This window comes from Hemitrygon akajei, chromosome 8 (assembly GCF_048418815.1).
Source record: "Hemitrygon akajei chromosome 8, sHemAka1.3, whole genome shotgun sequence".
Classification (NCBI taxonomy): domain Eukaryota; kingdom Metazoa; phylum Chordata; class Chondrichthyes; order Myliobatiformes; family Dasyatidae; genus Hemitrygon; species Hemitrygon akajei.
This window is the reverse complement of record NC_133131.1, coordinates 84162370-84181672: the sequence shown is the minus strand read 5'-3', so window position 1 is coordinate 84181672 and position 19303 is coordinate 84162370. Positions and strand designations below refer to the sequence as shown.

Here is a 19303-nt window from a genome sequence, read left to right as displayed (position 1 = left end):
ATTCTTGCCTGGAAAGAAATAATCAAGTTCTGGATTAGAATCATAGAAAATCTACAGCACAATACAAAGCTGTGCCGAACATGTCCTTACATTAGAAATTACCTAGGGTTACACATAGCCCTCTATTTTTCAAAGCTCCATGTACCTATCCAGGAGTCTCAAACTTGCTACACAAGTTCTTCTTTACAAATAAGAAGTTTCTTCAAAACAGTTTTGAAGTTCAAGAAATAAAACAGAAAATGTTATCTCTTCAGTTTCTTAAGAACCAAACTTTAATTATAATTGATGTAAATTATAATACCACCATGAGTCGACTGATTGCCACGGTTCATCACATGCAATTTCAGAGATACAGGAAAATAATTCAAGCAAAAGTCAAGTAACACATTAAAGTGCAAAAGTAAAGTGCATGTGCTCGATCTGGTATCATATTCTTTTCTTCCTCAACAAGTAGGCAAGCAAAATAACTATTTTTTCCTCCCTATTACAGTTCATTAATGTAAATTCCATCCATCCAGAACTGATGGGGATTGTGTTTGCTTCAAACAAGAAATAGTCACATTTAATAGCTTGGTCCCAACAGCAACAGCTTGAAATCAAGATGCATAATGTACTGCAAAGCCTTAATAAAATCTCCATTAAAATTAGCATGCAATAATTTACTTCCAGGTAACTAGTTGCACTAAGTACTAAGGTTTGTATGCTTCTGTTTAGCTTGAACTTTTTCCTCACTTTGCTTCCACTCAATGCTATCAAACTCGTCCTCCTCCTATTCGCTCCCCCTCTGGGAAGCACACCTGCATATCAACAAAACCATCACGAATTAACTGTCTCTAGGATCCGTTTGAATAGAAGATACTGACAGACTGATAACTATATTTCAATTAATTTGAGAGATCATATGTGACAGAATTTTCAAAATAAATGATATGCTAATTTTCACAGAAGCAATCATTTAATAAAACTGAAAGTAAAATAACAGGCTTCAACTTGAACGTATAAATGAAATTCCATGGTAAAACATGAGGGGTTGTGTGGTGCTGTAGCTCAGGCCAGTGGTATTTGGTAGAGTTTATAGCATTCAAGTAATATAACACTTTGCTCTCATTCTGAGCTTCCTTCAGTGAGAAACTCCCATGACAACTTTATTTCAGAGCATATTTATTAATAGGCGTATCTCTTGCTAATGATCAAGGCAGTTGCATTTATCTTTACATTTGTAGTACCACTCTACATAGTCAATGCCTTTAATCATTTAGCCCAGTACAAATAAACTGTATAAAGATTATTTGAAGCAGGTGTAAGTCATCAGCCCTTCAAGCTACTCCTCCATACATTATGATCATAGCTGAGTATTTACCTCAATATCATAATCCCACTTTCTGACCATTTCCCTGATGCCTTTTGTAGTTAGAAACTTATCCACCTCCTCCTTCTGATATAGTGACTAACCTGGCTTCAACTGTCTTTTGTAATAGAGATCTTGATAAGTTCATTACCATCTGAGTGAAGAATTTTCTTCTTAATCAGTTCTGAATGGCATACATCTTATTGTGAAACTTCAACTCTTTTCCCCTAGGGAAAGCACTTCCACATATAGAATCATTCTTCATACAAAGGAAGATAGTAGTAATTGTTAGAGGTCAATCATCCCATCCGTAGAATATCATTACAGGAATTGCTCAGGACAGCTCCGGACAGCTCCCTGGGCATAATAATATTCAATAGTTTCATCAATATCCTTTGTTGGATCCTGGTGTTTTTGGTCTAAAGGTTCTTCAGAAATAAAGAATGAGGCATAAAACCTGTTGCCTAGGGTTGTTTTATTAAATGTTACAAGAACAAAGAATGATCATAGAAAGAGCTTAGAGAACAGAGACAAGGGCAAAAAAAGTTGTGATCATCTCATACTCTGACCAGAGATAACAGTGATAAAAATACTCAGATTCAAGTGGTGTGACACCTGCTATAGAAAACTAATAAAGTTCTAGAAAAATACAAAAGCAACTGAACCATAATTGCTGGAAAATTCACTGAAAAGTTACATGCAAGTAGGTAATTTTATAAAAATACAACCAAACATAGGAAAGTTAAACAACAAGGAAAATGCAAGAAAAGTAACAACTCTACACCCTAATCAAGCACTTTTTATCCATGCAAAATGCTGGTGGAACACAGCAGGCCAGGCAGCATCTATAAGGAGAAGCACTGTCGACGTTTCGGGCCGAGACCCTTCGTCACAAGGAAAGATAGTAAGAGATTTGAAAGTAGTGGGGGGGGGGGGGGAATGCGAAATGATAGAAGACTGGAGGGGGTGGGATTAAGCTAAGAGCTGGAAAGGTGATTGGCGAAAGTGATACCGAGCTGGAGAAGGGAAAGGATCATGGGACGGGAGGCCTCGGGAGAAAGGGGGGGGCGGGAAGCACCAGAGGGAGATGGAGAACAGGCAAACAAACTAAATATGTCAGGGATGGGGTAAGAAGGGGAGGAGGGGCATTAACAGAAGTTAGAGAAATCAATGCACATCTTTCCCTCCACCCCCCCTTCTGCTTTCCGCAGGGATCGCTCCCTATGCGACTCTCTTGTCCACTCGTCCCCCCCATCCCTTCCCTCCTGGCACTTATCCTTGTAAGCAAAACAAGTGCTACACCTACCCTTACACTTCCTCCCTCACCACTATTCAGGGCCCCAGACAGTCCTTCCAGGTGAGGCGACACTTCACCTGTGAGTCGGCTGGTGTGGTATACTGCATCCGGTGCTCCCGGTGTGGCCTTTTATATACTGGTGAGACCCGACGCAGACTGGGAGACCATTTCACCGAACACCTACACTCGGTCTGCCAGAGAAAGCAGGATCTCCCAGTGGCCACACATTTTAATTCCATGTCCCATTCCCAATCTGATATGTCTATCCATGGCCTCCTCTACCGTCAAAATGAATCCAAACTCAGGTTGGAGGAACAACACCTTATATACCGGCTGGGTAGCCTCCAGCCTGATGGCATGAACACTGACTTCTCTAACTTCCATTAATACCCTTCTTCCCCTTCTTACCCCATCCCTGACATATTTAGTTGTTTGCCTGTTCTCCCTCTTGTTTCCCTCTTGTGCTTCCCCCACCCCATTCCTTTCTTTTTCCCGAGGCCTCCCGTCCCATGATCCTTTCCCTTCTCCAGCTCGGTATCACTTTCGCCAATCACCTTTCCAGCTCTTAGCTTCATCCCACCCCCTCCGGTCTCCTATCATTTCACATTTCCCCCTCCCCCAACTACTTTCAAATCTCTTACTATCTTTCCTTTCAGTTAGTCCTGACGAAGGGTCTCGGCCCGAAACATCGACAGTGCTTCTCCTTATAGATGCTGCCTGGCCTGCTGTGATCCACCAGCATTTTGTGTGTGTTGTTTGAATTTCCAGCATCTGCAGATTTCCTCATGTTTACCTTTTATCCATGTACTGATATCAACAAAGTTCATTTCTATTGGTAACAGTTCAGCAAATAAAACAGTTCTTGCCTACGTGCAGGAAGACTTACGTAAGATATGGACTAATAAATGGAAAGCAGTATTCATGCCACAGACCTGTCAAATAATACCATGCCTAACAAGAAAAAGTTTAGCCATCTACTTTTGAATACAATGGCATCGTGACCTTTGACTCCACAACATCAACCCCTTGGGGAATTATCATCAACCAGAAATTCAATGGGAAATGATAGAAATACTCAGCAGGTCAGGTCACATCTCTGGGAAGACAGGCAATATTAAGGTTTCAGGTCAAAAATCCTTTGACCGACATTACCCAGTCCTTGATTAGCCTCCAGAATCACATAAATACTGTGGCTGTGAAGGATAATCGAAGGCTGGGTAACCCTCAATAAGCTATTATTTGTCATTTCAAAGCTTTTCTACCATGCACAGGCATAATCAGAGGTATGATGGAATATTCATTGTTTACTAAAATCATTGCAGTTACTCACTTGGACTATCCTGACTAACCCATCACCTGTTCCACCAAAAACAAAGGAACCAGGCACTTAAGAACGCTAGCATCCACGTACTCCCCTCAGTCTCCTTCACTGAAAGGAATTCAAAAAGGTCACCATCTTCTATCAGTCAATTACGGATAGGTAATAAATCGTAGCATTGATGGAGAATGCCCACATCTCCAAAATTGAAATTAAAATCTAATATCAATCTAAATCCACACTGAAAGATTATTTGAAAAGTTCTAGCTGGTGAAAATAAATGTGCATTCCATAGGGAGCAGGGCTACATCCACCAAAGATACACAAATAAAAAAATTCAGATCAAGTTTTGATTCTCTTGTAGGTATCTGCTCAGGTTTGATACTTGTTAAGTGACCTGAACGCTTTACCTTTCCAAGACCAGAGATCAAATAAACAATTGATAATTACCTCCAAAATGAATAGGCCATTAATTAGAACTAGTGCAAAACAATCATACAAATACCTAGCATGGTACCTTAGGAAGAAATAACTGGTTTCAAGTTTGCCTTTGTTTAACGCACACATTGATATTACCACCGCAAGCTGCCAAAATGCTAAAATGAACATTTGCCTTGTGCATAGTGACTTTGATTTCTCGCAATGTTCTACACAATGCAAGGAGAAACACATGCCAAGGGATGTGAAGTGCCAGTGTGGCTATGGCACTTTAGATTCTCCTATTAGAGAAAATTGGACATAATGCTATATGACAAAAGTCCAGACAATCACCTCAAGAAAAATTGAGTTTGAAATTTATCCCTTACCTTTTTTTGGTCTCAAATCTTCTAGCCTTTGCTGAGCTTTCCTGAACACACGCAGATGGGTAGCAAAGTCATCTACTAATCGTGTAGTAAAGTATGGTTGCCAGTCTACTTCTTTTGACCTGATTTTTCATAGGAGAGTAAAATAAGCTTGATTGACATTTTTCAAAACACAAATCACAAGATGTAAATTCTAGAACAAAGATACAAAGTGATCCTTAGCAATCTGCCTGGTACCAATCTTAATGGCTTTATTTTCTATGACTGCCTGCATTGATTTAAACATTGGCACTGATTATGGATTTTCATACAATAACTAGGAAAAACTATTCTTATGAGGAGCACACAGAGGCAAATTCATCTACAAAGAAGATAGGAGCAAAGGAGAAATATTTGTATGCTATAAGTTATAATGACCTAAAAGGATGATGGAAAGAGTAAATAGAAACCATCAAGGGAATTGGCTCTTTCAGACTCAACTCCCCCCATAATGTACATCTTACTACCATTAATAGGTCAGAAAGAGAAGTGATGCTGCTGTCGATCAGTAAAGAATCTTTAAAATAAAAACAGGAAACATTGAACCTATCAGCAGCTTAGGCAGCATCTATGAAAAGAGAATTATGTTTCAGGTGGAAGAACTTCTGAACTTTTGATCTAAACCATTAACTTTGCTCCTTTCCTCAGACACTGCCTGATCTGCCAAATATTACTAGCATTTTTTGTGGTTTTTTAAATTTTTGACTTACAACATTAACAGCTTATTGATTTTTTTCAACTACTGCTCAATTCACTGCCACTTCTTTCCCACCATCTGGTACAATATCCATCTGCTTATGTTACCATACATTCCAGCAGCAACATAGCATGCCCATAATATTCCGCAGAACAACTCAGAACACAACAAGCAACTAAACAATAGAAAAATAACCAAATTTCCTCCCTCACCATCCACACACACGCAGACTGTCCTCCAAATCCAGGACAGAGCTCCAGGCTCCAGCCATCAGGCTTTGACTTTCAAACTTTCAAATCAACCTTCCCTGTCCCTAAACCCAAACCTGGTCCCTAAATCCTCTCTCTGCCCCCAAAACCATATTTGCATACTAGGCTTTGGCTCCATTAATTTCAGTATATATTCCTATTATGCTATTTGGGATCATACCTTATTAAGAATACTTAGTTATCCTACAGTCTTAAGTACCCTGGTCATGCATTATATTTACAACAACTGTTTCTAGACTACATGGCAATTCCATTTCATACTACTTATAAAATAATTTCTTTCAAGTTCTTTCCATTTTCACTTTCTTTTATACTATACATGTTATTTTAAGTAATTGACAACCATTTTCTCAGTCTGATGCTCGGCAATGCGCTAGTATCACTGTTAAACTAATTTTAGGCAATCTCAAAAAGATCAACACATTTGATCATTTGAACTGTATAAAAAGATATGCTGATATAACTCCAAGTTATCTATGGCACAGAGAATTACTCAAGCTATTTCTTGATTTACCTCAGTAATGCTGAATATTCTGGATCTGGGAATGACAAAATGGTGAGAGAGTAGAAATGGGGCTAACGGAGTGGATGCAGTAAAGCTCCCAAACTATTCGGGTAAAGTGAAATTTATAGTTGAGCAGAAAGGAATGTTATCAGAACCTCTGATAAATTGCTGAAAGTGACTGTGCCAATAAAAAGGTTGAAGCCTCGGTGGTGTTAAGGAAGCCTGCAGAAGGACTTGGACAGATTGGGAGAATGGGCAGAGAAGTGACAGGTAGAATATAGTGTAGGAAAAGTGTATGGTCATGCACTTTAGTAGGAGGACACAGACTATTTTATAGGTGGGCAAGGAATTCAGAAATTGGAAGTGCAAAGGAACTCTAGAGTCTTAGTGCAGGATTCCCTAAAGGTTAACTTGCAGATTGACTTGATAGTAAGGAAGGCAAAGGTAATATTAGCAATCATTCCGAGAAAACTAGAATATAAAAGGATGTTATACTGAGGCTTTATAAATCATCGGTCACACCATATTTGGAGTACTGTGAGCAGTTTTGGGCCTCGTGTTTAAGACAAGATGTGCTGGCACTGAGAGGTTGAAGTAAGTTTATGAGAATTATCCTGGGAATGAAAAAGTTAAAATTATAAGGAGCACTAATGGTTTCAGGCCTATACTTCAGGATTTTAGAAGAACAGGGGGGAAATGACATTGAAACCTACCGAAATTTGAAAAGCCTGGACAGAGTACACATGGAAAGAATGTTTCCAATACTGGAAGAGCCCAGGACCAGAGGGCACAGCCTCAGAATGCAAGGACATCCCTTAAGAACAGAGATGACGATTTCTTTAACTAGAGAGTGCTGAATCTGTTTAATTCATTGATACAGACAGCTATGGAGGCCACGTCACTGGGAATATTTAAAACAGAGGTTGATTGATTCTTGATTAGTAAGGACTTCAAAGGTTACAGAGAATAGGTGGGTGAATGAGGCTGAGGGAGAAAATAAAGCAGCGATGAGGAATGGCAGAGTAGAGGTGAGGGACCAAAAAGCAAATGTTCAGTGTGAAGACAAATTGCTTTTGTCTTGAAACATTCGCTGTTTTTCTTTCTTCAGGTTTACAGCATCTTTAATTTTATTTTCATTTACAAATTCAAATAAATGTTTTTGTTGTAGTAAACTACAAAATCACTATTGAGAAATCTTAGAAATATTTTTGTGTATTTAGCAGATAGGCAAAAAAATAACATTTTCTATGACGCAGAAGTTAAATGACAATTATTAGAGCCAAATTATTGTTACAATTTATAAAATTCATGAACATTTCAAATCAATGTCTTGTTCAACTGCTATATAATGTTGGAACTCATACTCAATGTCTCACTCTATGAAGGAAAGCACACCAAATATTTTTTGCATTATCCTACTTGAGTCACCAATTTCAAGAAGCTATGGACTTGGATCCCTAGTTCGCTCTGCTCATCTGCAAAAGGTCTCCACCACTTGTTTTATATATCTTACCAAAATCTGTCTGCTTATTAAAGGTCCAAGCAACAAGTTTCAAACATTCTGACATCAGTACAGTCTGTATTTTAACTTATGTGGATTATATTCTATCTGCCAATGCTCTGCTCAACCTCCAGCTGAACTAGGTCCCACTGCATCTTCAGGCAACTTTCTTTGCTATCTCCCACTTCACCATCTACAAACCTACAAATCATAACACCAGTCTTCCAATTTACTGATACCATATATTCCTTCTACATTTCTCCTCACCCTCAATTTTGCTAATTGTATTTCTCTCCACGGGTGCTGCTGATTGCATTATTTTGTAATTTTCCACAAATAGTTAATATAAATTTTACCTTAACATTCATATTAATTTTTAAACTGAATAAATTCTATACCACCAGTGTGCTATCAAGTGAATCCACTTACCTTGTAGCAAACTGAACTAGTGCATTTTGTATAGTTTGTCTGACTTCAAGTAAAAATGATTCATCATTGCTTAGAGTATAATACCAGTATTGTATATAGTCCCTTAGTGCAAACTGGATGACCTGCAAAAGAAAATGAAAAATAGAAAGAACAAGCTTTTTTCCAAAAACCCTACCATATCTGGTATGTCCTTGAACCGTGGGAGAAAACCAGAGCACGCAGAAAACCCACGCATTCCACAGGGAGGACATGCAGAGACTCTATACAGAGGATGCTAGGACTGAACTTTGAATCCTGATGCCCTGAGCTATAATAGCATCATACTAACTGCTACACTACTGTGGCACCTTATATTATTATAATAGTAATATTAACATAGTCCACATTTCCTTACCACCAGTACAATCTGCAAGCTAACCTTTAGGGACTCCCAAGTACTTTTCACCTTGGATTTCACTATGTTTTGATATACAGTGTCTATAAAAAATATTTTAATGTTTTATTGTTTTTTTTTACAACACTGAATCACAGTAGATTTAATTTGGCTTTTTGACACCACTCAACAGAAAAGACTTTTGTGGCAAAGTGAAAACAGATCTCTACAAAGTGATCTAAACTAATTACAAATATAAAACAAAATAATTGATTGCATAAATATTCACCCCCTTCAAGTCAGTATTTAGTAGATGCACTTTTGGCAGCAATTACAGCCTTGAGTCTGTATGGATAGGTCTCTATCAACTTTGCACATCTGGACACTGCAGTTTGTTTTTTAAACAAAACTTTTTCTTTACAAACTGCTCAAGCTCTGTCAGATTGCACTGAGATCATGAGTGAACAACCCTTTTCAAGTCCAGCCACAAATTCTCAATTGGATTGAGGTCTGGACTCTGACTTGGCCACTCCAGGATATTAACTTTGCTGTTTTTAAGCTATTTCTGTGTAGCTTTGGCTTGATGCTGAGGGTCATTGCCTTGCGGGAAAACAAATCTTCTTCCAAGTCACAGTTCTCTTGCAGACTGCATCAAGTTTTCCTCCAGGATTTCCCTTTATTTTGCTGCATTCATTTTACCCTCTACTTCACAAACCTTCCGGGGCTTGCTGTAGTGAAGCATTTCCACAGCATGATGCAGCCATCACCATGCTTCATGGTACAGGGGGTGTGTTTTTGATGACATGCGGTGTTTGGCTTACGCCAGACATAGTGCTTAGTCTGATGGTCAAAAAGCTCAGCTCAAATTTGGTTCATCAGACCATAGAACCTTCTTCCAGTTGACTTCAGAGTCTTCTACATGCCTTCTGGCAAATTCTAGCCAAGATTTCATGAGAGTTTTTCTTTCAAACAGTGACTTTCTCTTTGTCACTCTTTCATAGTGTGTTGTTGTACGGGCAGTCTCTCCCATCTCACCCATTGAAGTTTGTAACTCCTCCAGAGTTGTCATAGGTTTTTTTGGTGGCATCATTCACCAGTCCCCTTCTGTCACGGTCACTCAGTTTTTGAGGACTGCCTGCTCTAGGCAGATTTACAGCTATGCAATATTCTATCCATTTCTTGATGATTGATTTAACAGTACTCCAAGGGATATTCAATGACTAGGAAATTTTCTTGTATCCATCTCCTGAAGTGATTTTCAATAACCTTTTCGCAGAGTTGCTTGGTGTGCTCTTTTGTCTTCATGGTGTTGTTTTTACCCAGGATATTGTCTCACCGGCAGAAGGATCTTCCAGATACAGGTGTATTTTTACTACAATCAAATGAAACACCTTGACTGCACACAGGTGATCTCCATTTAATTAATTATGTGACTTCTAAAACCAATTGGCTGCACCAGTGATGATTTGGTGTGTCATATTAAAGGGGGATGAATATTATGCAATTAACTTGTGTTTTATATTTGTAATTAACTTAGATCACTTTGTAGATCGATTTGCTTTCACTTTGACATGAAAGAGTCTTTTTCTGTTGATCAGCATCAAAATAAAACAAATTAAATTCAGTGTGATTCAATGTTGTAAACAATTAAACATGAAAATTTTAAAGGGAGGTGAATACTTTATATAGACACTGTACATCGAAACATACAGTAAAATGTGCCATCTGAGTCACATACCCACACAGTCCAAGGATGTGCTTGTGGCAGCCAGCAACTGTCAGAATACACACAGTTCCAACATAGCATAGCCACAAATTAGCAATCTTAACCCATACATCTCTGGAGGAATGGAGGACTTCCTAACCACAATCTGTGAGGATTGGAAATAACTTACTTACTTCACCGACAATCAACACCGGTACAGCTCAGGGATATGTGCTTAGCCCACTGCTCTACTTTCTCTATACCCATGACTGTTTGGCTAGGCATGGCACAAATGCCATCTAGATATTTGCTGATGATACAACCATTGCTGGCAGAATTTCAGATGGTGATGAGAAGGTGTACAGAAGTATACCAGCTAGTTGAATAGTGTCACAGCAACAACCGTGCGCTCAACGTCAGTAAGACGAAAGAGCTGATTGTGGACTTCAGAAAAGGCAAGACTAGGGAACACACACCAATCCTCATCAAGGGATTAGAAGTGGAGAGAGTTAGCCATTTCAAGTTTCTGGATGTCAAGATCTCTGAGGATTTAACCTGGTCCCAACATATCAATGCTGTTATTAAGGAAGCAAGACAGCAGCTATATCTCATCAGGAGTTTGGAGAGATTTGGTTTGTCACCTAAAGCACTCAAAAACTTCTACAGATGTACCCAGTAGAGCATTCTGACTGGCTGCATCACCATCTAGTATGGGGGGTGGGGGGGGGGGAAGAGAGGAGGAGGCTACTGCACAGGATCGAAGTAAGCTGCAAATAGTTGGAAAATTAGTCAGCTCCATCATCATGGGTACTAGCCTCCATAGTATCTCAGAAATCTTCAAGCAGTGGTGCCTAAGAAAAGCAATTTCCATCAAGGACCCCCACCACAAAGGACATGCCCTCTTCTTATTGTTACCAACAGATACAGAATCCTGAAGACACTAACTTAGTGAATCAGGAACAGTTTCTTCCCTTGTGCCATCCAATTTCTAAATGGACATTGAACCCATGATCACTACCTATTTTTTAAAATTTGTTTTTGCACTACTTATCGTAACTATTTAATACACACATAGATTTATGCAAATACATGCATACACACACACCCGTATATATGCATAATGCACACATATATGCACACACATATGTTTGTGTATGTCTACACATACATATATACATACACATATATACTGTATTTTTTCCTGTATTTATCATGTATTGAATAGTACCGCTGCTGCAAAGTTAACAAATTTCACAATATTTGCCAGAGATATTAAACTTGATTCTGATTCTTAAATCAGATACCAGAGGAATCCCATGCGTCAACAGCAAGAACCTACAAACTCCTTAGACAGTGGGAGGATATCAGAGTAGGCTCTTGATGACATGGCAGATAATTCTCTCAGCTCGACATAAAACATTGTTAAATGAATTTACCCTTACAAAGAAAAATAGAGCCAGAAAGGCAACCTGAACCAATTGAGGACTACTCAAACGTGATTCTGAGATATATTTTCTTGAAGGCATACACAGTAAATCCAACATAATAGAATCAATGAAAGACCAGACCCAACAGGATGGACAAACCCCCATGTGCAAACGACAACAAACTGTGTAAATACTAAAGAGAAAAAAGAAGCAATAAATGACGAGAGCATGAGATGAAGAGTCCTTGAAAGTGAGTCCATAAATTGTGGGAACAGTTCAGTGATGCAGCAAGTGAACTTAAGTGAAGTTATCTCCTCTGGTTCAGGAGCTTGATGGTTGAGGGGTGATAACTGTTCCTGAACCTGTTAGTGTTGGTCTGGATGTTCCTGTACTTTCTTTCTGATGGCAGCAACACGGACAGCATGACTTAGGCTGTGGGGGTCCTTGGTGATGGTTGCTTATTTCCATGACCATGTTCCATGTAGATTTGTGCAATGGTGGGGAGTACCTTACCCGTGATGGACTGGGCCATATCCATCACTTTTTGTAAGACCTTCCATTCAAGGGCAGGGGTGTTTCCCTACCAAACCTTGATGCAACCAGTCAATATACTCTCCACCAGACATCTATAGCAGTTTTTCAAAGTTTTATATGTCACTCCAAATCTTCGCAAACTTCTAAGGAAGTAGAGACTGGTGCATGAGTGTGTACGTAAAAGAAGAAGGATTAGTGAGGTTGGTCAGAGGTCAGCACAGATGTGGTGAACTGAAGTGTTCAGTATGACTATCATTTTTGATTGGTAGCAATTGTCTTATTGAAGATCTGGGTAAAAGTCAGATTAAACACATTGTAACAGAAGGCTGAAAAGGCTGTGCCATAGAAACTGATTTGATCACTGAATTAAATCAACAGAAAATAAATGCTTACAAATAGAGCTTTCAGCATAACCTTAGATTGAAGATTAAGGACTGTGAGTGTAATTGTACAATTAAGTGTACAAACACACAGCATTTAAAATTGTAATTTCAATGGTAAGTTTAAATTGGGTTGGCATGATTTGGTAACAGTTATCAAGATGAACCTGTGATAACGTAGGACCAATTGCACTGAGAATCAAAGGTGCCAGGCTACAAAAACAAAAATAATACATGATAGATTAGCCTTGATGATTCAGTTCAATAATAGGAGAAAACACACTCAGTGCCACTTTGTCAGGTATGTTCATGATCTTCTGCTGCTGCAGCAAATATACTTCAAGATTCAACGTTTGCACATTCAGAGGTGCTCTTCTGCACAGCACTATTGTAACATGTGGTAATTTCAGTTACTGTCAGCTTGACCCAGTATGGTCATTCTCCTCTGACTTCTCTCATTAATAAGGTGTTTTCTCCCACAGATCTGCCATCCATGGAATTTTTTTTTGTTTTGTTTTTCACATCATTCTCTGTAACAGTAGCATAGCGGTTAGAGAAATGCTTTTCAGTGCCAGGGTTCAATTCCTACAGCTGTCTTTAAGGTGTTTGTGCATTCTCCCTGTAACCCTGTAGGTTTCCTCTCAGTGTTCTGGCTACCTCCTACATTCCAGAGATGTACAGGTTAGTTGGTCACAGGGGTGTAATTGGGCAGCATGGGTTCATTGGGCAAAGGGCTTGATGCTATGGCATATTGCTGACCTCTCTCATTAACAAGATGGTTTTCCCCCACAGAATTGTTGCTTACTGGATTTTTTTTTGAATTTTTCACACCATTCTCTGTAAACTCTAGAGACTTGCGGGTGAAAATCCCAGGAGTTCAGCAGTTTCTGAGAAACTCAAAAGCACCCTGTCTGGCACCAACAGTCATTCCACACTCAAAGACACTTAGATCACATTTCTTCCCCATTCTGATGTTTGAGCTGAATGACAACTCAACCTCTTGGCTATGTTTGCATGGTTTTATGCACTGAGCTGCTGCCATCGGATTGGTTGATTAAATTTTTACAACTACAGGCAGGTTTACAGGTGTTCCTAATAAATGGCAACTGAGTGTATAATGAAAAACAAGCCAGTAGTGGAGATTGCTTGGTTAACATTCTGAAAATCCCGACCTTTTGTCATTAGACAACTACTTACACAAGGACCATAAATTAAAGAGGCTTACTTATTACCACCGTGGGACAATTACTTACATACAAACATTAACTTGCCAGCAACAATTAAAATAACACTGTTGTCACAATTTGCAGATGATACTAAAATAATCCATAGCCAACAAGAAAGAAATAATTATGCAGAAAAACTTAATTAGGAAAGATACTCAATTCAGAAAATACTTGGGAGATTCATTGAGGTAGCAATTTTTTTTAAAAAAGTAAATAAAATGAAATTAAGAACAGAAATCTGTGAATAGGCAATTGTTAAAAGCTGCAATACAGGTTGTTGTAATTAATTGTTAACAAAGAAAAGGGATTTACTAAAAATCAAGTGGAATAGAAATCTACAGGGCTAATGACGAATTTACAAAGAACCTTGATCAGAAAACATACCCATGCAAAATTCTCATCAATGCACTATACTGCGGTCTCTAAGAAAGTGATGAAAAGGTACAGAAATAATTAGAAAGGTGTGACCAGAGGTTGGGGAATTGAGACCTATTCGTTTTGGTTGCTTCATCAGGCACTCCAATGAAGCTTCCAACTTTAAGAAACCAACTGCAACTTTTTGCAACTCCCTTCAAGTAAATCCCAAGAGCAAAGGAGAAATGAAAGATGCACAAAGTACTGCAGAATTTTAAGGAATGCTAGTTAAGCTGTCATAAACTGTGAAGACTTGAATGATGCACACTGGCTTTCCAAATTCTGAAGCAGCCACTAGAGCTCTAATTAATATAATCCAAACTTGTTGTGTATCTAGCCAAATCAGCATCTCCAAAGCAATATAACAAAACCAGTATCTAGAAAACAAAGCATAAAATTTCCCTGTAATACTTTAGCTATAGAAGGCAGAACAAATACAAACAGCAACTGCTGCTCCAAGAATGTTTAACAAAATGAGTGAAGGTGTCAACTGTACTAACAAATGGCACAAACATACAAATTACAGAGAACCATTTTAACTCCAAATGTTGTTTCAAGCTTGGTCCAAACATTTGAAAAAGAGAAACTCCAGAAATTAAGTGAGAAAGCATGAAGTCAAAAACAACATTGAAGAGCCTTAATGATATTCAAGTTGACACAAATTGTAGTAATTCTGCACGTGTTGGCATTAATCTGGCAGGATTTCCAACATCTTCAGAATATCTTGTGTTTATGGCTCTAAGGATGCTGCTTTTGTTCATTAAAAGGCAATTGCCACATCCCCAAGCCAACTTTTCAAGAATTCTTTTGGACTATGTACAGGATACAATTACTCTTGTTGCATTATTAAAAACTTCTTTCCATAAAAAAATGCAAGCAGTAATGTTCAGTGTTTATTATGGAAAGGATCAATTTACTTTAAAATAAGTGTGGAGGGTATTCAAACAAGGCATTGAATTAATACAATCAACATACATATTTGGCACAGTATTGTGGGCTGAAGGGCCTGTATTGTACTATAGTTTTTCTATGTTTCTATTTAAAAATTCTCCACACAACCATTACATTTGAATATTTTACAGTACTTTTTTTAAACCACAAAATTTAAGATGTTTTTCTTTACCTGCTGTAGAGGTTCATCAATTATACTTGAACCAGTCAAACGCCGGTCAATCTTTATTTGCCTAGTTTCACGTTTCATTTCTTCTAAAGCCTGAACCGAAGGAAACATTAAAGAATTGAATAGCAATTAAAACTGGCTGTGACAGTACTACTACAATATTTTCAGCGGCATTTATAGAAAATGAAAAATATCCAAGAAAGCTTACAACCTACAGCTGTAATACAATAGGGTTTTTTAAGAGACTTTTAGATAGGCACATGGAGCTTAGTAAAATACAGGGCTATAGGTAAGCCTAGTAATTTCTAAAGTAGGGACATGTTCAGCACAACTTTGTGGGCTGAAGGGCCTGTATTGTGCTGTAGGTTTTCTATATTTCTATGTTTTTACAGTGATGCTAGAAAATTTGTGAACCCTGTAGAATTTTATCTATTTCTGCATAAATATGACCTAAAATGCGATTAGATTTTCACTCAAGTCCTAAAAGTAGATAGAGAACCCAATTAAATAAGTAACACAAAAACATTATTTTTGTTCATTTATTTATTAAGAAAAATGATCCAGCATTACATGCATTTGTTGGTAAAAGGATGTGAACTTTTGCTTTCAGTAACTGGTGAGACCCCCTTATACAGCAATAACTTCAAAATCAGAATCACAATCAGGTTTATTACCACCAGCATGTGTTGTGAAATTTGTAAACTTAGCAGCAGCAGTTCAATGCAACACATAATATAGAAAACAAAATAAAAATTAATAATATACAAGTCATGAATTACAGTATACATATATTGAATAGATTAATTATCATGCAAAAAACAGAAATAATGTATATTTAAAAAAGTAAGGTAGTGTTCAAGGATTCAATGTCCATTTAGGAATCAGATGGCAGAGGGGAAGAAGCTGTTCCTGAATCACTGAGTGTGTGCTTTCAAGCTTCTGTACCTCCTACCTGATGGTAACAGTGAAAAAAGGGCATGCCCTGGGTGCTGGAGGTCCTTAATAGTGGATACTGCCTTTCTGAGACACTGCTCCTTGAAGATGTCCTGGGTACTTTGTAGGTGAGTACCCAAGATGGAGCCCACTAAATTTACAACCCTCTGCAGCTTCTTTCGGTCCTGTGCAACAGCAGCCCCCCCCCGACCCCCCCCCCCCCCGATACCAGACAGTGATGCAGCCTGTCAGAATGTTTTCCAAACCACATCTATAGAAGCCTTTGAGTATTTTTGTTGACGTACCAAATCTCTTCAAACTCCAAATGAAGTATAGTCGTAGTCTTGCCTTCTTTATAGCTACATCAATATGCTGGGACCAGGTAAGGTCCTCAGATCTTAACACCCAGGAACTTGAAACTGCTCACTCTTTCCACCTCTCACCCCTCTATGATGATCGGTATGTGTTCCTTCATCTTGCCCTTTCTGAAGTCCACAATCAGCTCTTTCGTCTTACTGAGGTTGAGTGCAAGGATGTTGCTATGACACCACTCCACTGGTTGGCATATCTCACTCCTGTACGCCTGCTCGTCGCCATCTGAGATTAGAATGCATTTCAGCTATGCCTAGCCACACAGTCATGTGTATATACAGAGTAGGGCAGTGAACTGAGCACACATCCCTGAGGTGCACCAGTGTTGAGTGTCAGCGAGGAGAAGATGTTATCACCAATCTGCAGATAGTGATCTTCCGGTTAGGAAGTTGAGAACCCAATGGCAGAGGGAGGTACAGAGGCCCAGGTTCTGTAACTTCTCAATCAGGATTGTGGGAATGATGGTATTGAATGCTGAGCTATAGTCGATGAACAGCATGCTGACATGGGTGTTTGTGTTGTCCAGGTGGTCTAATGCCATGTGAAGAACCTTTAAGATTGCATCTGCCATTGACCTATTGTGGCGATTGGCAAATTGCAATGGGTCCAGGTGTTTGCTGAGGCAGGAGTTCAGTCTAGTCATGACCAACCTCTCAAAGCATTTCATCACTGTAGATGTGAGTGTTACCAGGAGATAAGTCATTAAGCCAGCCCACATTATTCTTCTTAGGCACTGGTATAATTATTGCTTTTTTGAAGCAAGTAGGAATTTCCACCCATAGCAGTGAGAGGTTGAAAATGTCCTTGAATACTCCTGCCAGTTGGTTGGCACAGGTTTTCAGAGCCTTACCGGGTACTCCATCAGGACCTTCCACCTTGCGAGGGCTCACTTTCTTTAAATACAGCCTAACATCGGCCTCTGAGACAGAGGTCACAGAGTCATCAGGTGCAACAGGGATCTACACAGCTGTAGTTATATTCTCCCTTTTAAAGTGAGAGTAGAAGGCATTGAGTTCACTCGTAGTGAAGTATCACTACCATTCATGCTTTTGGGTTTCACTTTGTAGGAAGTAAAGTCTTGCAAAACCCTTCCAGAGTTGTTGTACATCTGAAGTCGCCTCCAACCTTGTTCAAAATGGTCTCTTTGCCCTTGATATAGCCCTCCACAAACATACCTGGTTTTCTGGTACAGGTCTGGGTCACCAAACTTGAATACCACAGATCTAGCCTTCAGCAGATGACGTTCCTCCTGGTTAATCCACAGTTTTTGGCTTGAGAATGTACAGCAAGTCTTTGTAGGCACACACTCATCCACACAGGTTTTAATGAAATTGGTAACAACCAAACATTTCTGGTAACTGATCAATCCTGCACACCAGCTTGGAGGAATTTTAGGCCATTTTCTTGTTGCATTATCCGACTTCTAATTGAGCTTCAGGTGATGAACTGTTACCCTGACATTCTCCTGTAAAATGCCCTGATACAATTTTGAACTCTTTGCAAGCTGTCAAGGCCCTGATGCAGCAGAGCAGCCCCAAACCATGATGCTCCTCCCACCATGCTTCACATTTGGGATGGGGTTTTGGTGTTGGTGTGCAGTGTCCTTTTCCTCCAAACATAGCAACGTGCATTTCTGCCAAAATGTTCAACTTTTGTCTCATCTATTCACAGAACATTGTCTCAAAAGCATTGTGGAATATCCAGGTGGTGTTTTGCAAACTTAATACGTGCTCCAGTGCTTTTTTTTTGGAGAACAGTGGTTTCCTCTGTAGTGTCCTTCCATGAACATCATTCTGGTTCACTGTTCTTCTTCTACTGGACACATGTACAGAGACTTTAGTAAGTTTAAGTTCTAAAGATGTCTGCAGATCTTTTGCTATTACCCCTGGGTTCTTTTTCACCTCCTTCAGCAATGAACACTGTGCTCTTGGTGTGATCTTTGCAAGATGCCCACTCCTAGGAAGAGTAGCAACAGTATCAAGATTCCTCCATTTGTATACAATTTCTCTTATTGTGAACTGATGAACACTCAGGTCTTTAGAAATGCTTTTGTAGCCTTTTCCAGCTTTATGCATCTCTACAATTCTTCTTCTAAGGTCTTCTGAAAGATGTTTTGATAGAGGTATTGTGCTCATAAACAGATCTTCCTCAAGAAGAAGCAGCCTCTGTCAGTAACCTGACTTTGTGTGTCTTTTTTTATATTTATATATCTATCTATAGAGGGCAGGGCACCTCCACAACCCATACCTCCAATGCAATCACATTGATAACAACACCTGACTCCAAATAGCTTTTGTAGAAGGCATTACCTCAGAGCTTCACATACTTTTTTCCAACAAATACATGTAACATTGGATCATTTTTCTCAATAAGTAAATGAAAAAGTATAATTTTTTGTGTTATTTATTTAATTTGGTTCTCTTTATCTAGCTTTAGAAGTTGTATGAAGACTTGATCACATTTTAGGTCATATTTATGAAGAAATTTTACTTTCTAGCATCATTGCAAGTACAGATGTAAAGTTCAAATTATATGATAATCAATCTATCTCTAGCTTGTTATAAATCTGGACTCAATCCATAGACTAGGATTTTTTAAAAAGAGCCATCTAGG

The 19303-nt window shown here is 38.8% G+C and overlaps 1 protein-coding gene across 6 annotated transcripts in view; it reads right to left on the bottom strand.

Annotated features, from left to right (window-relative positions):
* Positions 1-19303, bottom strand: part of snx13 (sorting nexin 13) — a 180663-nt gene that overhangs the window by 81983 nt on the left and 79377 nt on the right. For all 6 annotated transcript variants that reach the window (XM_073054106.1, XM_073054107.1, XM_073054108.1 and 3 more), the window contains 3 exons: positions 15389-15478; positions 8207-8328; positions 4770-4888 (listed from right to left, as the gene is read on the bottom strand). In XM_073054106.1, the coding sequence (XP_072910207.1) occupies positions 4770-4888; positions 8207-8328; positions 15389-15478 (331 nt within the window). The remainder of the gene's footprint in view (positions 1-4769; positions 4889-8206; positions 8329-15388; positions 15479-19303) is intronic.